Source organism: Mustelus asterias, chromosome 6 (genome assembly GCF_964213995.1).
Source record: "Mustelus asterias chromosome 6, sMusAst1.hap1.1, whole genome shotgun sequence".
Taxonomy (NCBI): domain Eukaryota; kingdom Metazoa; phylum Chordata; class Chondrichthyes; order Carcharhiniformes; family Triakidae; genus Mustelus; species Mustelus asterias.
Window position 1 is genome coordinate 99,034,396 of NC_135806.1, and position 21,402 is coordinate 99,055,797.

At 42.9% G+C, this 21,402-nt stretch overlaps 2 protein-coding genes across 2 annotated transcripts in view; one reads left to right on the forward strand and one right to left on the reverse strand.

Moving 5' to 3' along the window:
- polr3g (polymerase (RNA) III (DNA directed) polypeptide G) overlaps window positions 1–9,291 on the reverse strand; it is a 30,694-nt gene extending 21,403 nt beyond the window's left edge. Inside the window, exons 1-3 of the mRNA XM_078215419.1 lie at window positions 9,261–9,291; window positions 8,849–8,993; window positions 5,949–6,078 (exon numbers count right to left, since the gene is read on the reverse strand). Coding sequence (XP_078071545.1) covers window positions 5,949–6,078; window positions 8,849–8,965 — 247 coding nt within the window. The 5' untranslated portion in view covers window positions 8,966–8,993; window positions 9,261–9,291. The remainder of the gene's footprint in view (window positions 1–5,948; window positions 6,079–8,848; window positions 8,994–9,260) is intronic.
- Window positions 9,292–13,914: 4,623 nt separating this feature from the next.
- The window catches only part of LOC144494677 (ATP-dependent clpX-like chaperone, mitochondrial), a 45,167-nt gene continuing 37,679 nt past the window's right edge, over window positions 13,915–21,402 (forward strand). Inside the window, exons 1-2 of the mRNA XM_078213880.1 lie at window positions 13,915–13,982; window positions 20,636–20,709. Coding sequence (XP_078070006.1) covers window positions 13,915–13,982; window positions 20,636–20,709 — 142 coding nt within the window. The remainder of the gene's footprint in view (window positions 13,983–20,635; window positions 20,710–21,402) is intronic.

The following is a 21,402-nucleotide window of genomic DNA, read 5'->3' on the forward strand; positions in this document are numbered from 1 at the left end:
AAGGTGCTGTCTAAGGATCTTTGGTGAATTGCTGCAGTGCATTTTTTTGATAGTACACACTGCTGCTACTGAGCGTTGGTGGTGGAAGGGAGTGGATGTTTGTAGATGTGGTGCCAATCAACTGGCTGCTTTGTCCTGGATGGTGTCAAGCTTCTCGAGTGTTATTGGAGCTGCACCCATCCAGGCAAATGGGGAGTATTCCATCACACCCCCGACTTGTGCCTTGTAGACAGGCTTCGGGGAATCAGGAGGGGAGTTACTTGCAGCAGTTTACCTTTTAAAAAGCTATCAACTCATGATGAGGTACAGTTCCATGCACTGAGTGGACTCTTGTACCAAGTATGCAATAGGCATTCGTCATGCTAAGCCTAGACAGCGAACATTGATAGGCTATTCAACCAGATAGAACAAGCATCACAGTTGAACCTGATTCTGATGAACAAGCAGGAATGTGAACCCTGGTTTACATGGAAAACATAGAAAATAGACAGGAGTAGGCCTTTCAGCTATTCGAGCCTGCTCCCCCATGCATTTTAATCATGGCTGATCATTGAATTCAATATCCTGATCCCCCTCCCCCATATCCCTTTATCCCTATAGAAAACAAGGGACATTGAGCCCTAGTAGAGGGACACATCCTGCCAACTGAGATTAGTTGGCACAGATTGTCAACTGAACTTGAGCAAGAATAGAAACATCTGCTGTGGCACTGATTGATGACACAACAGAATAGTTTGATAATTTACTTGGGTACAGGATACAGATCAATAGGACAGCTCCACAAAACTGGCATTATTTATGTTTATCTTTATGATCTTGGTGATTTTGCCTTTTAGAGTTCTTAGAATAGATGCCCAAAAAATATTTTGCCATTCAATATTTCCGGATCTCAAAGCAGCTTTGAGCATCACTCTGAACAGAAGATATAGGAGGAGGAGGAGATCTCACAGCCCATTGAGCCTGCTCTGCCATTCAATACGATCATGGCTAACCTCAACTCCATTTTTCTGCCTGCTCCCCATATCCCTTAATTCCCTGAGGCACCAAAGATCTGTCCACCCAGCCTTAATGCAGCAGCCACAACTCTCTGGCATAGAGAATTCCAAAGACTCAACCCTTTGAATGAAGCAATCTCTCCTCATCTCAGTTCAAAACAATTGGTCTCTTATCCTGATGCTGTGCCCCCACATTTTCGAATCCCTGACCATTGGAAACAATCTCTCAGCATCTATCCTCTCAAGCCCCTACAGAATTTGTAAGTTTGATGAGGTCACCTCTCATTATTCTAAACTCCAGAGAATACAGGTACAATTTACTCAGCCTCCCATCAGAGGACAGCCCCTTCATCCCAGGGACCAATTTAGTGTATCTTTGCTGTATTGCCAATGATGCAAGTATATCCTTTCTTAAATGTGGAGACCAAACTTGCATACAGTACTCCAGATGTGGTCTACAAGACTTCTCTATTCTTGTCTTACAATAAAAGCCAACATGCCATTTTCCTTCCCAACTGCTTGCTGCATCTGCATGCTAACATGCTGCGATCCTTGTACCAGCACATCCAAGTCTCTCAGAACATCAACACTTGCATGTTTCTTACCTTTTTTTAAATTCTTATGACCAAAGTGAATAACTTCACATTTCACTATCTGCCATCGTGTGGTCACTTCACCTAGCTAAATCCCTTTGCAGCCTCTGTGTCCTCCCCACAGCTTACCTTTCACCTCGTTTGATATCCTCAACAAATTTAAATACATTACTCTCTGCCTCATCTAACTCATTGATATAAATTGTAAATAGCTGAGGCCCCAGCACTGCTGATCATTATATTATTCACTGTCCGCCAACTTGTAAAAGTCCTGTTTATGCCCACTCTGTTTAATATCTATTAACCAACTCTAAACACATCCCTTACTAGAAACATGATACACATAATTTCTTAAAGGCACAGTATCATCACAGGGACTAATGTTTACTTTAACCACTCTTCCTTTTTGTATGCTTCCGAAAGTTATTCCAATTTGTTTTTACATATCTGGCTAGCTTACTCCGCTAATCTATTTTTTTTCCCTTCCTAGCAACTTTTTGGTGATCCTTAGTTGGTTTCTAAAACACTCATCATCCTTACTCTTGCTACGTTTTTTTTTAACAACATCGTAGCCTTCTTCTTTTAATCCACGACTACAGGTCGAGTATCCTTTATCCGTAAATCCAAAAACCAAACACATCCGAAAACTATATTTCTTGTTAACCTCAGCGACATTTAGTGTGGGAAGTCCCTGACCTGAACCGACATGGTCTGAGCCAACACAACCTTTAACATGGGAACTCCTTGGCCTGAGCCGATGGCTTCATCCCAAGTCAGTCCCACTATGCACTGCTTGCAGAAACCATCATGAAAACATTGCACAAACTCATTTTGAGATCATTCTTGCCAATTTGATTGTTCCAGTTTGTATGAAGACGAAGGATCTTCACAAGTATTATATTTTCTTTGTCACAGGCTCCAGTAATTCCTTGTTTAATGCTCTGCCCAATAACTACTGTTACAAGGCCTATATACTACTCCCACCAGTGTTTTCTGACTCTTGCTATTCTTAATTTCCACCCATACTGATTCTACTTCATGAACTTCCAAAGCCAGACCCTTTCTCACTCATGTCTTTAGGTTATTATTTCCTACAAGGGCTACCCCATCTCATTTGCCATTCTATCAGTTACGAAATATACTAAACCCTGGAAATTTATTTCTCAACATTGATCATCTTGTAACCATCTCTGTAATGGTGATTAGATCAAAATTGTTTATCTCGATTTGTGCCACTAATTCATCTATCTTATTGTGGATGCTTCATACAAAGAGCCATTAATTATATTTTCTTACTTCTATTCCCTGCAATAACCTCGTTCACAGAGGTACAATTTTTGTTGGACTTTGTCCCTTCCTGTCCCACTCAGCTTGTCTTTACCCACACTCCTATCGTGCTCTGATAGGTCGAGGTAGAGAAAGGTCAAGCTTTCTCTTTGGATTTCTAAGCTTCTCTTCATCCGAACCATTCCTCAGCCCCACCCCACTCTTAGTTTAAAGCCCTGTCCACAACCCTAGCTATACAACTGGCCAGGATTCTGGTCCCAGTCCAGTTCTAGCACAGTCCATCCCAACAGAATAGCTGACTCTTCCTCCCTCTCCACCACCGAGTACTAATGCCAGTGCCTCATGAATCTTCCCACACCACTCTTTGAACCACCTGTTTAATTCTCTAATCTGCTTTATCCTCTGCTAATTAATACCTTGCTCAGATAATAATCCAGCGACGATTACCTTTGATGTTCTGCATTATAATTTGGAACCCGATTCCTCAAATTCTCTTACTAGAACATCATTCCTGGTTCCCACATAAACCACGACAACTGGATCCTCCCCCTCTCACTCCAAGTTCCCCTCAAGCCTTGAGGAGGTGCCCTTAACCTCTGCACAGAGCAGGCAGCACAACATTCAGAGCTCCAGGCCGCGGCTGCAGAGAACAATATCTATCCCCTGACTATATGGTCTCCTATCACTACCAAATTCCTCTTTGCCCCACCCACTTAAATGACATCCTTCACCATTGTCAGTATGTTCATCCATTTTGCAATCCTTGTCCTCATCCACACAGGTAGCAAGTGTGTACCTGTTGGACAAAGTCAGAAACTGAGGCTCCTCCATCATTGCATGCTGGGTCCTCATACCTGCCTGACCTGCAGCCATGCCCTCCTGTCCTTTATCACATACCAACTTGAAAGTTCTGCCCAACTAGAGTGTGACCACCTCCAGGAAGGTAACTTTCCCCTTCCTGATGCATCACAGTGTCCACAAGCTCTGCCTCCAGCATGACTCTGAGCAAAACTTCCTCAAACTGAAAATACCTATTGCAGACGTGTTTGTCCTCTCCCTGTCAATGGCCTCACCGCTCCTCTTGGACTCTCTCACTGCTAATCGCCCCGTTACTCCTCTCAAACCCTCTCCTTGTTAATGGTTCTGCTGCTCCTCTCACATTCTCAATGATAATGGCCCAGTTGCTCCTCTCACATTCTCTCACTATTAATGACCCCACTGCTCCTTTCCAATGACCCCTCATCTGAGCCTGGTCAAAATCTAAAAGAGTTTCAATGATTTTTTTTGGAAGCATTTGTGTTTTTACCAATTTCTTGCCTCTCAAACAAAATTATTCAAATTAGTTTATAAAGCAAGTTATCGCATTAATATAGTCATCCATAAAAAAACTATAACAAAGTATTAAAAAATTATAATTGATATCCATTTCCCAGGTGGACGAATTCCTAACCAAACCCACTTCTCTACATCCTGCATCAAATCATACCCCTGGTGTGATATCAGTGAATGCACGATGCACAATGCATGGCCAGATTACTGAAAAAATTAATTCGAATTTGCACATTCTCCATTTGAATAGTCCACGGCCCGTCTGAAGCAATGGGAGCAGAAAGTGCAATTTCTTTACAAACGTCTTAAGAGTGCAAGAGCTTGAAACTTGAAAAGTACACGGTTTTTACCCGTGGAGCTATTGATATGCATGGTTCGGAGAGAAGCTTTACTGAAAATGTTGGAAAAAGTGATTACAAAGTCTGAAAAGGCAGATATGCCATCCTTGTTAAGCACCTTGATGAAGTGGTAGGCAAAACATTGTGCCATCTTTGGGTACAAAGTCCATTCTTCAGAAGCATGCGGTTCAGTTTGAACAGAGTGCATGAAGCTTGGATAAGGAAGGGAGACCCTTAAGTCTTCTTCTTTTCGTCTGCACTGACCTGCAAAACCATGTCCATAACACACATAGCCTTCCACATTTATACTCGAAATACTTGCTTTCTGAGCTTTACGCAACCCTTTCATTGTTAGGCCTATCTAGATTGTTTCCTTTTCACTCATTCTCCAGACGTGGACGTCACTGGCAAGGCCATTGATTGTCCATCCTTAGTTTGTCCCAGATGGAGTCTTTACAAGGCACTGCACAAGGCGGTTAACAATCAACAATCTTGAAATATCAAAAGGGCAAAATATTTTTTCAACATATGTCTTAAGGACTCAAAAGAATAAGATCAACAATATTATAAATTTGAATTTAAATAGTAAATGTTTGATCGGAATCTTGTTTGCAGGTGAATTATCAAAGAATAAATATTCTGTTATATAACAAATCAGTGCTACATACAGGCAGCATCAGGTAAGGATGTTAGGTTTTCTTCCTTAAAGGAAGGAACATAATAAACCATTTTGGTTTTTACTACAATCCAATATCTTCATGTTCACTAATTAATTGATATCCAAAGATTTTGTTTGAACAAAATGGAAATTCTCAACCTGCTTTGTTGGGATTTGAACATAACCTTTTTTTGGGTGATGAAAAGTCCACATCCTGGTGCCTTTATGTTCATTTATATTCCCTTCCTCAGGTCCATTTCCTCCTCTTCCTCCTTTGCAAAAACAGCTGCAGGGATCCCCATGCTGTGGATCAAGTTGTTTTTCATTCATTCGTGAAGTGTGGATATCACGGGCTGGACCAACATTTACTGCCCTTCCCTAATTTCTGCCTTCTTTAAACTGCTGCAATCCATGTGATGTAGATACACCCACGATGCTGTTAAGGAACTTCCAGGAATTTGATCCAGCGACAGTGAAGGAACATGGGTGTTTTAAGATGCGGAAAATTGTCTAAACAGGTGCCCCAAAAAATAATTAAATTCCAAGACTCTTGACAAATCAAAAAAAGTCAACAAGATACTAGAAATTGTTGTGTTGCCCATACTTACCACCATGTACCTGTTAAAGTGAATGGCCTATTTCTAATTCTGCAAATTCAATGCAATTTCTTGCCAATATTTCAAGTTCCCTCTATAGCTGTATCTATGGAAACTTTTCTGATATGTAAATGCAGCACACTATTCCTTACCTTTCTTTGCAATGGCACTTTCAATGTAATAAGGCAGTTTCTTGCTGGCTCCTCTTAGCTCTTGCTTCAAGGCCAGAAGGTAGTTTACATCTTCCCCTGTATTCAAGGGGACAGGCTTAAATTCTGTGGGCTACAGATTGGTAATGTAGGTTATCATAGAGCACAAAAATATGAGGCAATAATATAGCTGGAACTAGATAGGCACATACCTGATACAAACATACATTTTCGATATACCAAATTGCATACCATTTTTTCCAGCACAGAATTCCAACATTTGTTTCATTGAAAAAATTAATCTTTGGTATTGAGGGTAAAAATAGTTTTATTTTTCCAGCATATATTTTCCCCTTCCTCCATCATTCAAAAACCTACTTTAACGGAGAAAGATCTTGGGCTTTCCCATTCTATTACTGAAGAGTTCATTAAATGTGTGAGCTACCCAGTAACAAGTATTCCCTCTGACTCCCCCCACTCATAGAATCCCTACAGTGCAGAGGGAGGCCATTCGGCTCATTGAGTCTGCACTGACAACAATCCCACTCAGGTCCTATCCATAATCCCACATATTTACCCCGCTAATCCCTCTAACCTATGCTGGGACACTAAGGGGCAATTTTGCATGGCCAATGCACCTAACCCACACATCTTTGGACTGTGGGAGGAAACCGGACCACCCGGAGGAAACCCATGCAGACACGGGGAGAACGTGCAAACTCCACACAGACAGTGACCCAAGCCAGGAATTGAACCCCAGGTCTCTGGAGCTATGAGGCAGCAGTGCTAACCACTGTGCCACAATTAAAACGTGGGTCTCAAATGTGTACTGCCTATAGGGTTAGCTATGACAGAATTTTATGCCAGGTTTTATAATTGTTAGGTTTACAAGTCAGATTGAATAAATGCGGTACATAAAAAAACCCTGCAACTTATAGTAAACCCATTGCCAACAATAACATCCTGCTCTGTGGCATCCTCCACATATCACTGTCACCGAATGTATGACAACATCCATATAGGATGCAGAGGAATTTATAAGGATGCTGCCAGGATTGGAGAACATTAGCTATAAGAAAATATTGGATAGGCTGCAATTGTTTTCTATGGTAGAGCGAAGGCTAAGGGGACATTTATTTGGGGTATATAAAATTATGAGGAGCCAGATGGAATGGATTTCCCTTAGTAGAGTGGTCAGATTGAGCTGGCAGGAAACTGGTGTGAAACCTGATGATCAGCCATAATCATACTGAGGAGCTGGGCATGTTCAAAGGGCTGTCTGGTCTACTCCTGCCCTTATTGCTCTGTTTATATTTTGTATTCTTTCACATGTTCTGAATGTATTACTTGGATCGAAAAAGAAATCACATTTGAGCCAGTTACAGGAAGATCACAAGTTCAACAACATAAAAATCAAGAACAGCATAAAATGCATTAAGGATTATTGTTGGAGCGTGACCCCTTTAAGGGGTGAGCTCTGATTTGATCACATGACCTATTCATCCAATAAGATATGGCCTAAAAAAGAGTGCAGGCTTTTGTCCTCTTCTTGGATTTGAAAGTTGAGAAAGCATAGCCTGTTTGTAAATAAACAGTTCATAGTTGATCAGCCTGGTGGGCAGCTCTGCTGCCTCACAGCGTCAGGGACCTGAGTTTGAGTCCAGCCTTTGGTGACTGTCGGTGTGGAGTTTGCACATTCTCCCCATATCTGTGTGGATTTCCTCCGGGTGCTCCAGTTTCCTCCTACAGTCCAAAGATGTGCAGGTTAGGTGGATTGGCTATGCTAAATTGCCCTTTATTGTCCCAAGAAATGTAGGTTGGGGGAATTAGCAGCGTAAATGCATAGGTTTAAAGGAATGGGGTGGGGGTGGGGCTGGGTAAGATGCTCTGTTGGAGATTTGGTGCAGACTCGATGGGCTGAATGGCCTCCTTCTGCACTGTAGGGATTCTATGATCTGGAGTTTCCATTGCTAGAATTACCATATCTCCTTGATAGCCTTGTATAACATTAAGCCCTATAGCCCCACTTTCCTGCTGTCATTAGATTTCATCATGCATGAGAAATGATGCTGTTTAAGGGAATAAAGATGACATTTAGGCAGTGTATCCTTTTCACAATAAAACAGTCGCTAATAGCAGGCATGAACTAGTGAATTCATCAAGGCTCATGTTTAGTATGTTTTTTTGAACATACATTTTCGTGCAAAGGTTTGTGGCAACTTGTAGAAATTGCAGCGAAGCAGTCACATTGCTAATTCTAAGCATTATTGAGCATGCTCTGAAAACTCAACCGCAGTACCACCCAATGGCCAAACAAAAAATGCACCGCGTCTAATTTCAGTACTGCAATGTGAACTTTTGCAACATGGTTTGGACATTTTAACCCTGGGATTTATTACATCACTGCAATAGATTGAGTGACATCACGGTGATAGTTTATAGCATTTCACCACCTTATTCAAAAAAAGGTCAGAGTCTTAAAAAGACATGTTACAGTTAACACTTTATTTAAAGAGACAGTAGGAGTAAAAATTCAGCGTTCCCGGCTGCATGAAACGTGTGATCTGAGGACCGGCCGCCTGTTTAACACGCTGCTCGATTTTCCTGTCTGATGAAATCTGCCCTCAATGACTCCCAACAGATGGCCCAAAAAAAAGTTTCAAATGCTTTTTTTTCGTTATAATGCAACCAGGCTGGTTGTATTCAGATGAGTTTGAACATAGAGTGCGAGAATCATTAACATCTATTTTAGTAAACCAAGGCAGCATGAAGAGATGGTCTTAAATAAAAGAATCGCGTTCATGCTTTCCCTGTATAGAAAGCCATGATACAGCCAAAAATTGTCAACGTGTTCCCCAAAGTGACATTGCCCCTTTAAAATAAAATCCTCTGCTAACACTTACCGGAAATAAAGGGAGAGGTTGACATCTAGTCTCAGGTAAAACCTCGCCCCGGGAAAAGCCGATAGCTTCGATGTTAAAAGTGAATTGTCCTCTGCCTCGGCCGCGACCTCCAGACATCGCGACTGAAAAGCTTGCACAGCACCAACTGTGTAAAATAAAACAGGACAGGGAAGGTACACAGTTACAAATTGAGCCAGTTTCTCAATGGGAAAGGACACCACTGCATCAGATGGCTCATAGCACTTGCTGCGGGATCAGTGGCCACGCCTCAATCAGAAGTGCTGCTTCATTGAAATAATTATATTAAGTTCTAAGTGCGCTCATGTTTTAATATGTTTCCAGTAACTCCCCCAGTAAAGCTGAGGATTTCAGAGCCGCGTGGTCAATTGCTTCTGTGCGCTGGAGTTTATACCTAGAATTGAATGAGCGGCGCTAGAATGACAAGGCGCTGCGCCTGATGCCGACTATATGTTTCCATTTAAAAGCGAAATCTGACAGGCATTTTCCCAACTCTCTCGCACACACACACATTCACATGTGTTTGCCACAGGCAGACTCACCAGCTACCGGAACTGCTCAGCCACGCATGCACCACCTCTGGTGGAGCCACGTCCAATGCAATGTGGCAAACAAAATTTCATTATTCAACACAGCGTTTTTTTAAAATGAACTCTCTGCTGTCACTTAACTAATGCAAGCAGGAAGAGTCAATAAGAAATAAAACAGTGGGGTGGATTATACATGATACATTATCAAAACAGCGTGGTCAGGCTAAATTGATATGAATACTGTATATACGTTTAAATAAAGTTTTTAAAGTTTATTAGTGTCACAACTAGGCTTACATTAACAGTGCAATGAAGTTACTGTGAAAATCCCATAGTCACCACACACCGGCGCCTGTTCGGGCGCACTGAGGGAGAATTTAGCATAGCTAACGCATCTAAGCAGCACATCTTTCGAACTGAGAGGAAACTGGAGTACCCGGAGGAAACCGATGCAGACTTGGGGAGAACTTGCAGACTCCGCACAGACTGTGGCCCAGGCCAGGAATCGAATCTGGGTCTCTGATGAGTGAGGCAGCAGTGCTAACCACTGCCACTGTGCCACCCATGAATAAGGAATTTGTACTTTGAAAGTTAGGAATCGGTTATCTGGGTTCACTTATAAAATTGAGGACAGAAGTTCTTCATTCAGTTCAGTGATATGTAGTGCTAATGTGCAGCATATGGAAACAATTATGATTTTTTTCTGAAACCGAATCTATTTCAGTTCTATTCATAAGAAGCACTATAGTCTTCTGTGCCATTCGAAATGAATTACAGAAAGGGACCATTGTCTCGAATACATTGACTATTGCTGAAACTAAATGATTTGCCAGGCCATCTCCAGTGACTTACAGAAACAAATGAACAAATTAAGATATTCTATAACAATGGAGGAGGCAGTGGGTATTGTCACTGAATAATCCAGGGTCAGGCTGTTGGCACCCGAGTTTGAATCCCACCATGACAGATGGTGAAATTTGAATTAAATAAAAATCCGGAATTAAAAGTCTAATGATGACCATTATTGTAAAAACCTAGCTGGTAGAGAAGGGGAAATTAGCCATCCTTATTCGTCTGGGCTACATGTGACTCCAGATCCATGAAAGCCCTCTAAAATGGCCTAAACAAGCCACTCAGTTCAAGGGTCCTTCAGATTTGGCAATAAATGCTGGCCCAGCCAGCAATACCCACATCCAATGATTAAAAAATCATTTTCCCTTGATGACAGCACAGTGCACTGCTGAAACTGCCCCTATCCCCTGTGCTTGGGTGTGAATCCCTATGTTAAAGTAAGAGCTTGCAAGTTATTTCTGGGCCTTTTTAAATAAGATTGATTTGCAACCGGGGCCACATGGACTACAGACATTCAATAAAGTGGCTCACCACCACCTTCTCAGGGATGAGCAATTGGCTTTGCTGATGACGGACATATCTCTAGAATGATAATACAAAATTCATCATCTGAAGTTCGATATTATACACAGCAAATATTCTAAAATGCTGGAAGCCTGTTAAAGTTCAATGTTGCACAACTCCCGGCCAGTAGGGCACTAGGATACATTTCTTTCCGAACTCTGCATGATCAGTGTTGGAGGCAATGAAGGCTTGAGAAATTAGAAATTTTTCGTCTCACTTTCTAGGCCTCCTCCCCCCTTTTTATGTTCCCCTTTTTATTCGATGCCCAACCAATGCTTAATGATGAAAGCAAATTACTGTGGATGCTGGAATCTGAAAGAAAAACAGAAAATTCTGAAAAAACTCAGCAGGTCTGACAGCATCTGTGGAGAGAGAACAGAGTTAATGTTTCGAGCAGCTCTGACGAAAGGTCATTCAGACTAAAAAGGTTGGCTCTGTTCTCTCTCCACAGATGCTGTCAGACCTGCTGACATTTTCCAATGTTTACTGATGGCAATTTAACCTGTAGCTTTTCTTTAAAAGATTTTGAAAGATAATTACGGTGAAGCTAGAAGATCAACCCTTAACTTGCAAAGCATTTCTCCAGACAAAATTATCATGTTCATAGAATCACAGAATCCCTGCAGTGCAAAAGGAGGCCATTCAGCCCATCAAGTCTGTACTGACTCTATAACAGAGCATCTTTCCCAGGCTCATTCCCACCGTATCCCTGTAACCCCACGCATTTACTCCACTAATCCCCCTAACCGACACATCTTGGAACACTAAGGGGCAAATTATCATGGCCAATCCACCTAACCTGCATATCTTTGTACTGTGGGAGGAAACCAGAGTAGCCTGAGGAAACCCACACAGACACAGGGAGAACGTGCAAACTGCACACAATCGCCCGAGGCAGGAATCGAACCCAATTCCCTTGTGCTGTGAGGCAGCAATGTTAACCACTGTGCCACCGTGCCACCCAAGATCAAGATCAGACATTTTGGAGAAGATGAGGCCTTCAAGTAAAATCGTTAATGAGGGTATTAAAACACATAAGGTAATTTTTGTTATGCGTAGTTATGTAATTTCATAGAAATCATAGAAACCCTACAGTGCAGAAGGAGGCCATTCGGCCCATCGAGTGTGCACCGACCACAATCCCACCCAGGCCCTACCCCCACATATTTACCCACTAATCCCTCTAACCTACACATCTCAGGACTCTAAGGGGCAATTTTTTTTTTAACCTGGCCAATCAACCTAACCCGCACATCTTTGGACTGTGGGAGGAAACCGGAGCACCCGGAGGAAACCCACGCAGACTCGAGGAGAATGTGCAAACTCCACACAGACAGTGACCCGAGCCGGGAATCGAACCCGGGAGCTGTGAAGCAGCAGTGCTAACCACTGTGCTACCGTGCCGCCCCAATTATGAACAGGAATTTCCTCACATTAGATAGTTGTGTTTGATCCCACTCCAAACCCTGTTCTCCAAGAGTATTAAAGTAGAGAAGTGTTGTTGCAATTGTACGGGGTGTTGGCAGTGCCGGATTTAGACTTGGTGAGGCCCTAAGCTATATAAAGCTTGGAGGCCCCTTGTTAAAAAGTTACACCAAAAGGTCTCACAAAGGTGCATACCAAAACAGGACCTTGGGTCGCCACAAAAAAATTGAAAACATAATTATGCCTTTTAATTATTTAATAGCAAGGTATTTAAAGTGAAAAATACAAATTATTTTCAAATGAATGCATTTACTGATTACCGAGGAGTTCATCCTCGGTTAAGACACCCCATTGACCTACATCATTGAGTTTCGTGAATTTTGTTGTTTCAACTCTGGATGTTGGCTCTGTAACACTCACATTTGCATCACTTCCAGTGTTTTCCTCAGCTGAGATTCCAGACTGTTGTCTCAGTAGCAGAGGCACTAGGCTGTGGTTGTTTTGGACTTTGCTGATCACCTTGGGTTTGTGGATCCTTATCTGTTTCTGGAGTAAAGTAATTGTCAACTTTTGGTAATTTTTTGAGTTGCTCTTCAAGCTGGTGCTTTCTTTTTCTTTTCTGGTATCCGCTCTTAAATGTTCTCTTCATTGTAAACCTTCTGAAATTTTGTGAGGCCCCTGCGGATTGTGAGGCCCTAAGTTGTAGCTTGTTTAGCTTATGCCTAAATCCGGCACTGGGTGTTGGTAAGACCACATCTGGGGTATTGTGTCCAGTTTTGGTCTCCTAATTTGAGGAAAGATGTGGTGGTATTGGAGGCAATTCAGAGGAGGTTCACCAGATTGATTCTGGGGATGAAAGGGTTGGGTATTCGGAGAGATTAAGCAGATTGGGCTCATACTCGCTGGAGTTTAGAAGGATGAGAGAGGATCTGCTCAAGGTATATAAAATTTTAAAAGGGATTGAAAGGGTAAATGTAGACCAAATGTTTCCCCTTGTGGGCAATCTTGAACAAGAGGTCACAGATATAGGTTGGGCGGCGGTGGATTTAAAACTGAGATGAGGAGGAGCTATTTCTTGCAAAGGGTGATGAATTTGTGGAACTCACTGCCCCATGCGCGGTGGAGCCTGAATCATTGAATGGTTTTCAAAAAGGAAATAAGATATATTTCTAATAAAAAAGGGAATAAATGAAATGGGGTGCAGATGGGGAGATGGATTTGAGACCGGGGAATGATCAATCATGATCTGATTGAATGGCGGAGCAGGCTCGAAGGGTTGAATTTGCCTACTTCTGCTCCTAATTCCTATGTTCCTATGTTGTTCCCAGCTACTGACTCTGCCTTTCCCTGGCAACATTCTAAAACTAAACCATTCTGTTTATAACCTTGGGGTCTTATTTGACCCCGAGATGAACTTCCAACCACGTATTTGCTCCATCACTAGGACCATCTGTTTCTACCTCTGTAAAATCATCTGACTTTGCCCTGTCTCAGCTCATTCATGCTACTGTTCCCACTAGACTTGCCACTCTTGGCTGACCTCCACATTCTATCCTCTATAAACCTGAGATAATCAAAAACTCTGCTGCCCGTGTCTCAGCACTCACCAAGTCTAAATGTGAAGTTATATACTTTGGTGTTAAGAGCAGAAAGGAAGAGTATTACTTAAATGGTGGTATGTTGGGAATTGTGACTGTACAAAGGAATCTTGGTGTCTTTGTGCAACAGTCAATGAAAGTGGAGAGGTAGGTGCAGCAAGCAATTAGGAAGGTATAGTTTTATAAAGTTTATTAATTTATTAGTCACAAGGCCTACATTAACACTGCAATGAAGTTACTGTGAAATTCCCCTCATGGTAAATGGTAAGTTGGCCTTCATTGCAACAGGATTTGAGTTCAGAAGTAGAGATGTCTTACTGCAGTTATACAGGGCCTTGATGAGACCATACCTGGAGTAATGTGTGCAGTTTTGGTCTCCCTAGCTAAGAAAGGATATACTTGCCATAGAGAGAGTGCAGTGGAGGTTCACTAGGCTGACATTGGGGTTGGTGGGACAGTCCTATGACAAATGGTTGGTTCGACTGGGCTTGTATTCACTGGAATTTGGAAGGATGCGAGGAGATTTGATTGAAACTTATAAAATTCTAATGGGGTTGGACAGGCTAGATGCAGGGAGGATGTTTTCTCTGGTTGGGGAATCTAGGGGACACAGTCTCAGGATATGAGGTAGATCATTTAGGACTGAGATGAGAAGGTCAATAACCTGTGGAGTTCTCTACCACAGAAAGCTGTGGAAGCCAGGTCACTGAATGTATTCAGGAAAAAGATAGATAATCTTTTTTAGATTTTAATGGTTTCATGGAGAATGGGGAGAAAGTAGGAACATGGCATTGAGATCAATGACCAGCTATGATCATACTGAATGGCAGAGCAGGCTCAAAGGGCCTACTCCTGCTCCTAGTTTCATAGAATCCCTACAGTACAGAAGGAGGCCATTCAGCCCACCAGGTCTGTACTGACCACAATCCCACCCAGGCCCTATTCCTGCAAACCTATGCATTTACCCTGCTAATCCCCCTGACACTAGGGTCAATTTAGCGTGGCCAATCAACCTAACCCGCACATCTTTGAACTGTGGGAGAAAACCGGAGTACCAAAAGGAAACCATGCAGACACGGGGAGAATGTGCAAAATCCACACAGACAGTGATCCAAAGCCGGAATTGAACCTGGGACCCTGGCGCTGTGAGGCAGCAGTGCTGACAACTGTGCCACCATGCCACCTCTTTCCATGTTTCTAAGTCCTGCTCACCTACTCCCCTATGCTCACTGACCTACAATAGCTTCAGATCAAGCAAAGCCTTGATTTTACAATTGGCACCCTTACTTTCAAATCCCTTCATTCCAAGATAGTTCCACTCCTTTAATTGTGAACTCTTGACCATTCCAGATTTTAGTTGGTGCCTCCGCCTTCAGTTGTCTGGGCCCCAAACTCTGGAATTCCTTCCCTACACCTTGCTGCCTCACCATCTCCATTAAGACACTCCTTAAAACCTACCTCTTTGACCAGGCTTTTGACCAAATCTGACCAAATATCTCCTTTATGGGCTCAGTTGTAATCGTTGTCATTGCAGGCTCGATGGGTCGAATGGCCTCCTTCTGCACTGTAGGGATTCTATGAAGATTTTATGAAATGAACTTGTAAATAAAGTCGATTCTGTAGTACATCAATCCCAGAGGGGACGAAAACAATGTTGGTTCTAAATCCACAGCCCAAGGTAGTCATTAAATGGCAGCAGAGGGAAAACAAACTCCAAGATAAAAATTGTAAAGCACAGGTGATGCGCGATAAATCACACGGGAGGCAGGATGTACCCGGGAAATAAAGGCTTTTATTACCAACAATAACGGAGCTACTATATACAATATACAATCCCAGACTAAAGGGTCACCAGGCAGAGCAGTGACCTTTATACCTCTCCCGGAAGGCAGAGCCAACTGGAGTGTACCATAGGACTATATTACCAGGTAGAACAGCCCAACCCTAACCCCAACAGTAACATATCTACAGACTCATAATGCTGGCCAAACCATGGCTCAGCACTCCTGGTGGTAACCAACAATGGTTCACCACAACAGGTGTCACGTTTTCACAAATCAATCAATCACCCTACATCATCACTGCAGCAATAAAGGACAAGCTGCCCTTTTAGACATCACACATTGAACATCGGTGATGGAGACTTTTTCAGACGCGCACAGATATGAATACTCAGTTATTAGTAATTGTTGTTTACCGGTACTGCCTGAATGGTACTGCGTTACATATGGAGTGGAACATACAGTTCCTATATGTTTATATTGCATTCCCGATGTGGTTGTGAGTCGAACAAATAAAGCCCTCTCAAGCATATTTCATCTTTGCCACTGGATGTACAAATTGGTTAATTGGACTTTCAATCAATGTGTTTAAATCTAACAATGCTAACAACATCCGTATTAAACCATACAGTATTTGACACATTCCGATTCAGTCTGACATTGTTTTGTGTTCAGAATCAGTCACGTTAAGAACATAAACTCTTTAGTTCCGGACTGGGGGCTGTTGAAACAGCTTGGCTAATCATTGTATTATCATATTTAAACTTTGAAATGAAAAGGAATCAAAAGAGCAGAATTCCATAAGAAAGAATGAGCCATTCGCTCTCAGGATTTAGGCAATGTATCCATATTTTGCGAGGGAATTGCACATTTTTAGTATTTGTATCTGTGGTCATGTATATAGAAATGCATGGATGTATGAGTTTTTAAATGAGCTGACGCAACATGTGCTATAGGATGGGGGATATTCGTTTGTTTACGTTGATGCCCACGCCAGTGAAAATGTATTTTATACTGCATTTCTGTTGAGTGTTTCTTTTCTTCCTTGCTGTCTATGGATAAGCCCATGGCTTTGAAAGCTCCGTAACAACATCAAATGTCGTGAGAATCTGGCAGCAGATGATAATGTTTGGAATCATTGCAGTTGGGGCGAAAGGTAGTTTAAAATGTAATTCAAATCCTTTTTGTAGAGCATGAACGTTTTAATGTAGTCAAATAGCAAAGTGATATTGTTGATGTTTACTGATAAACTGCTTGCAGAGCTGACATTTCATGCTTCATGGTTGTTGAAATGTCCCTGTGATCTTTCACCTCTGGTATCTACAATGAACAAGGACAGAACATGAAGGGGTGATTGTCGGAGATGTAAGAGTGGATGTAAGACCACAATCATGAATGCAGTATGGAAACATCCTTAGTACTAGAATCATAGAATGGTTACAATACAGAAAGAGGTCATTCGCCCCAATCTTTTCCTTTCTTTCAAATTTTGATGTGCCAGACTATAAATAAGATTAGAAAACCTTCTAGAACTTTCTCATCCCTTCATTTGTGAATTCAACTAGGTTTTGATCTGCACCAGCTCTAGCCTCCTTCATTGACTGTCATTTGTGTTTACCTGATACATATTTATAATTTTATGGATTAAATGAAATGCATTGTCAGACAAATCACTTTTAAATACTTTCATAATTAACCCATCCTTTATTCCCTTGGCCTTTGTAATGAAATGTGATGAATCATCTACATCCATGGCACTATTTTGAAAGAAGTCTCACAACACCAGGTTAAAGTCCAACAGGTTTATTTGGTAGCAAATACCATAAGCTTTCGGAGCGTGCTGCTCCTTCGTCAGATGGAGTGGTCTCTGTTCTCCAACAGGGCACAGACACAGAAATCAAGTTACAGAATACTAATTAGAATGCAAATCTCTACAGCCAGCCAGGTCTTAAAAGGTACAGATAATGTGGTTGGAGGGAACATTAAACACAGGTTAGATTACTGGTTGGGTGCAAGACTTCTTGAGAAAGTGAGAGGGCATGGGATCCAAGGGGCTGTTGCCTTGTGGATCCAGAACTGGCTTGCCTGCAGAAGGCAGAGAGTGGCTGTGGAGGGGTCTTTCTCTGCATGGAGGTCAGTGACCAGTGGAGTGCCCCAGGGATCTGTTCTGGGACCCTTGCTGTTTGTCATTTTCATAAATGACCTGGATGAGGAAGTGGAGGGATGGGTTGGTAAGTTTGCTGACGACACCAAGGTAGGTGGTGTTGTGGATAGTTTGGAGGGATGTCAGAAGTTGCAGCGAGACATAGATAGAATGCAAGACTGGGCGGAGAAGTGGCAGATGGACTTCAACCCGGATAAGTGTGTGGTGATCCATTTTGGCAGATCCAATGGGATGAAGCAGCAGTATAATATGAAGGGTACCATTCTTAGCAGTGTAGAGGATCAGAAGGACCTTGGGGTCCGGGTCCATAGGACTCTTAAATCGGCCTCGCAGGTGGAGGATGCGGTCAAGAAGGCGTACGGCGTACTGGCCTTCATTAATCGAGGGATTGAGTTTAGGAGTCGGGAGATAATGCTGCAGCTTTATAGGACCCTGGTTAGACCCCACTTGGAGTACTGCGCGCAGTTCTGGTCACCTCATTACAGGAAAGATGTTGAAGCCATTGAGAGGGTGCAGAGGAGATTTACAAGGATGTTGCCTGGATTGGGGGGCATGCCTTATGAGGATAGGTTGAGGGAGCTTGGTCTCTTCTCCCTGGAGAGACGAAGGATGAGAGGTGACCTGATAGAGGTTTACAAGATGTTGAGAGGTCTGGATAGGGTAGACTCTCAGAGGCTATTTCCAAGGGCTGAAATGGTTGCTACGAGAGGACACAGGTTTAAGGTGCTGGGGGGTAGGTACAGAGGAGATGTCAGGGGTAAGTTTTTCACTCAGAGGGTGGTGGGTGAGTGGAATCGGCTGACGTCGGTGGTGGTGGAGGCAAACTCGTTGGGGTCTTTTAAGAGACTTCTGGATGAGTACATGGGATTTAATGGGATTGAGGGCTATAGATAGGCCTAGAGGCGGGGATGTGATCGGCGCAACTTGTGGGCCGAAGGGCCTGTTTGTGCTGTGGCTTTCTATGTTCTATGTTCTATGTTAACTTGATTTCTGTGTCTGTGCACTGTTGGAGAACAGAGACCACTCCATCTGACGAAGGAGCAGCACGCTCCGAAAGCTTATGGTATTTGCTACCAAATAAACCTGTTGGACTTTAACCTGGTGTTGTGAGACTTCTTACTGTGCTTACCCCAGTCCAACGCCGGCATCTCCACATCATGACTATTTTGAAAAACAGGGGAGTTGTCTCTGGCACTCTTGGCAATAGTTATTCCTCAATTCACATTTGTATTACAGATTACCTGGTCATTATTATATTGCTGTTTGTTGGGGTTTGCTGTTCACAAATTGCCTGCTGAGTAATCTACATGACAATAGTGACTACACTTCAGAAATACTTAATTAGCTGCAAAGCACTTTGAGAGGTCAGTTTTTAAAAAATAATTCTTTCACGGGTTGTGGCCATTGCTGGTTGGACCAGCATTTATTGCCCATCCTTAATTGCCCTTGAGGAGGTGGTGGTAAGTCACCTTCTTGAACCACTGCAATCCATGTAGTGTAGGTCTACCCACTGTCCTTCCAGGAAAGGAGTTCCCAGATTTTGACTCAGTGGCAGTGAAAGAATAACAAACAACAAAAAGTGTAGCACAGGAACAGGCCCTTTCGGCCCTCCAAGCCTGCGCTGATCATGATGCCTGCCTACACTAAAATCGTATGCATTTACGGAGTCCGTATCCTTCCATTCCCATTCTATTCATGTATCCGTCTAGTTGCCCCTTAAATGACGCTATCATACCTGCTCCCACCACCTCCCCAGGCAGCGCGTTCCAGACATTCACCACCCTCGGTGTAAAACATTTGCCTCATACATCTGCTCTAAACTTTTCCCCACGCACCTTAAATCTATGTCCCCTAGTACTTGACTTTTCTACCCTAGGAAAGAGCATCTGACTATCCAGATGCTCTTTCATGTATGGCAGTTTCCTATGATTAGCATTAATAATGCAGCACAGGTTGCTACATGTCAGGAGGGCCGCTGCGGTGAGCACAGAAGCCCACTATCCACTCTGTCCATGCCACTCATAATCTTGCAGACCTCTATCAGGTCACCTCGCAACCTCCAGTGAGAACAAACCGAGTTTATCCAGCCTCTCCTCATAGCTAATACCCTCCAGACCAGGCAACATCCAGGTAAACCTCCTCTGTTACCTCTCCAAAGCATCCACATCCTTCTGGCAGTGTGGTGACCAGAATTGTACACAATATTCTAAATGAGGCCGAACTAAGGTTCTGTACAGCTGCAGCATAACCTGCCAAATTTTATACTCAATGCCCGACCGATGAAGGTACGCATGCTGTATGTTTTATTGACTACCATATCCACCCGCGTTACTACTTTTAGTGGACGTGTATGCCCAGATCTCTCTGCCTGTCAATATAGTTCCAAATCAAGATGGTGTGTAACTTGGAGAGGAATTTGCAGGTGATGTTCTTCCCATGTATCTGCTGCCCTTATCCTTCCAGGTGGTAGAGGCTGTGGGTTTGGAAGGTCCTGATGAAAGAGCCTTGGTAAGTTGGTGCAGTGCAGGAATGGTGAAGGTCTGATCCTCAGTTAGTGCTTCGATCAGAGTGCACGAGTTAGTGACACAGGCTTTTGATGTGAAGCAGCATCCACAACAATGTCCACACACTCCATGATAGACAATAAGCATGCTGATATTTTTTTCAGAATGCAATACAAGATGAAAACAGATGACTCCACACTCTGATATATGGTGCAGTTGCTCATTGGCAGGTTTTCCAATACTTCAGACAATTGCAAATACACATAAATAGCTTTCTCTTGGAGGCTGGGCTTTGGTGTCAGCATGTGTCTTCAGCTGATCTGCTTTTGATGTGTAATTCACCAAATGCAGATCCTTTTCAGTTGCTGTCTATCCCACCAAGAGTGCCAATATCTGTGCTGGTACTTGGGAGGTTCTGAATGAACGTAAGTGCCTCTCTAAAGGGAGTTGTTCTCCTCTCAGTGCTGTTTAACAGGCTCAAGGTTTTCAGATGAACCTAGAAAAAGGGAGAGTCAGAGGTTAGTGTGGCACAATAAAGCATGGCAGTTTCCTATGATTAGCATTAATAATGCAGCACAGGTTGCTACATGTCTGAATGTGTGATTACATGAGGAAAGTAAAAGGCTAAAAGTATTATAGAGACACCTTGCTGAACAAGGCTTCCAGCTGCCTTTCTCCATTTGCTCCAATTGTACCTATGGTATCCACTGTCAGCCAGGTGAGAGCTTAAATGGAGTCTGGCCCTTCTGAATTTGGGTGCTCAGCACTATGACAGCTTGCACTACAGGAAGAGTGGAACTGAGTTAGTGGACTGAATTTAATTGACACACAGGAGTTGGAGAGGGAAGTGAAGGTGCTAATAAAATCAAGGGGAGAAATGTTGGATTGACTCCCTAACCAGGAGTGTCTGTCAGGGGAATTTTACTGACAGTAAGATTGGAATTGGGCAGACTGCCCATCCTCAAGAAGAGGGCAACCAATTTACATATGTAAAGGCCCCTGATAAATGGAGGTGGCCTCCCAGCAGCAGCCTAGAGGATTTTCTTTTTAAAAGCAAAGAAGGTGTCACGGACAGGAAAGGCAAGCCCACACTCCCAATGATTTCCCTGGAGCGGTTT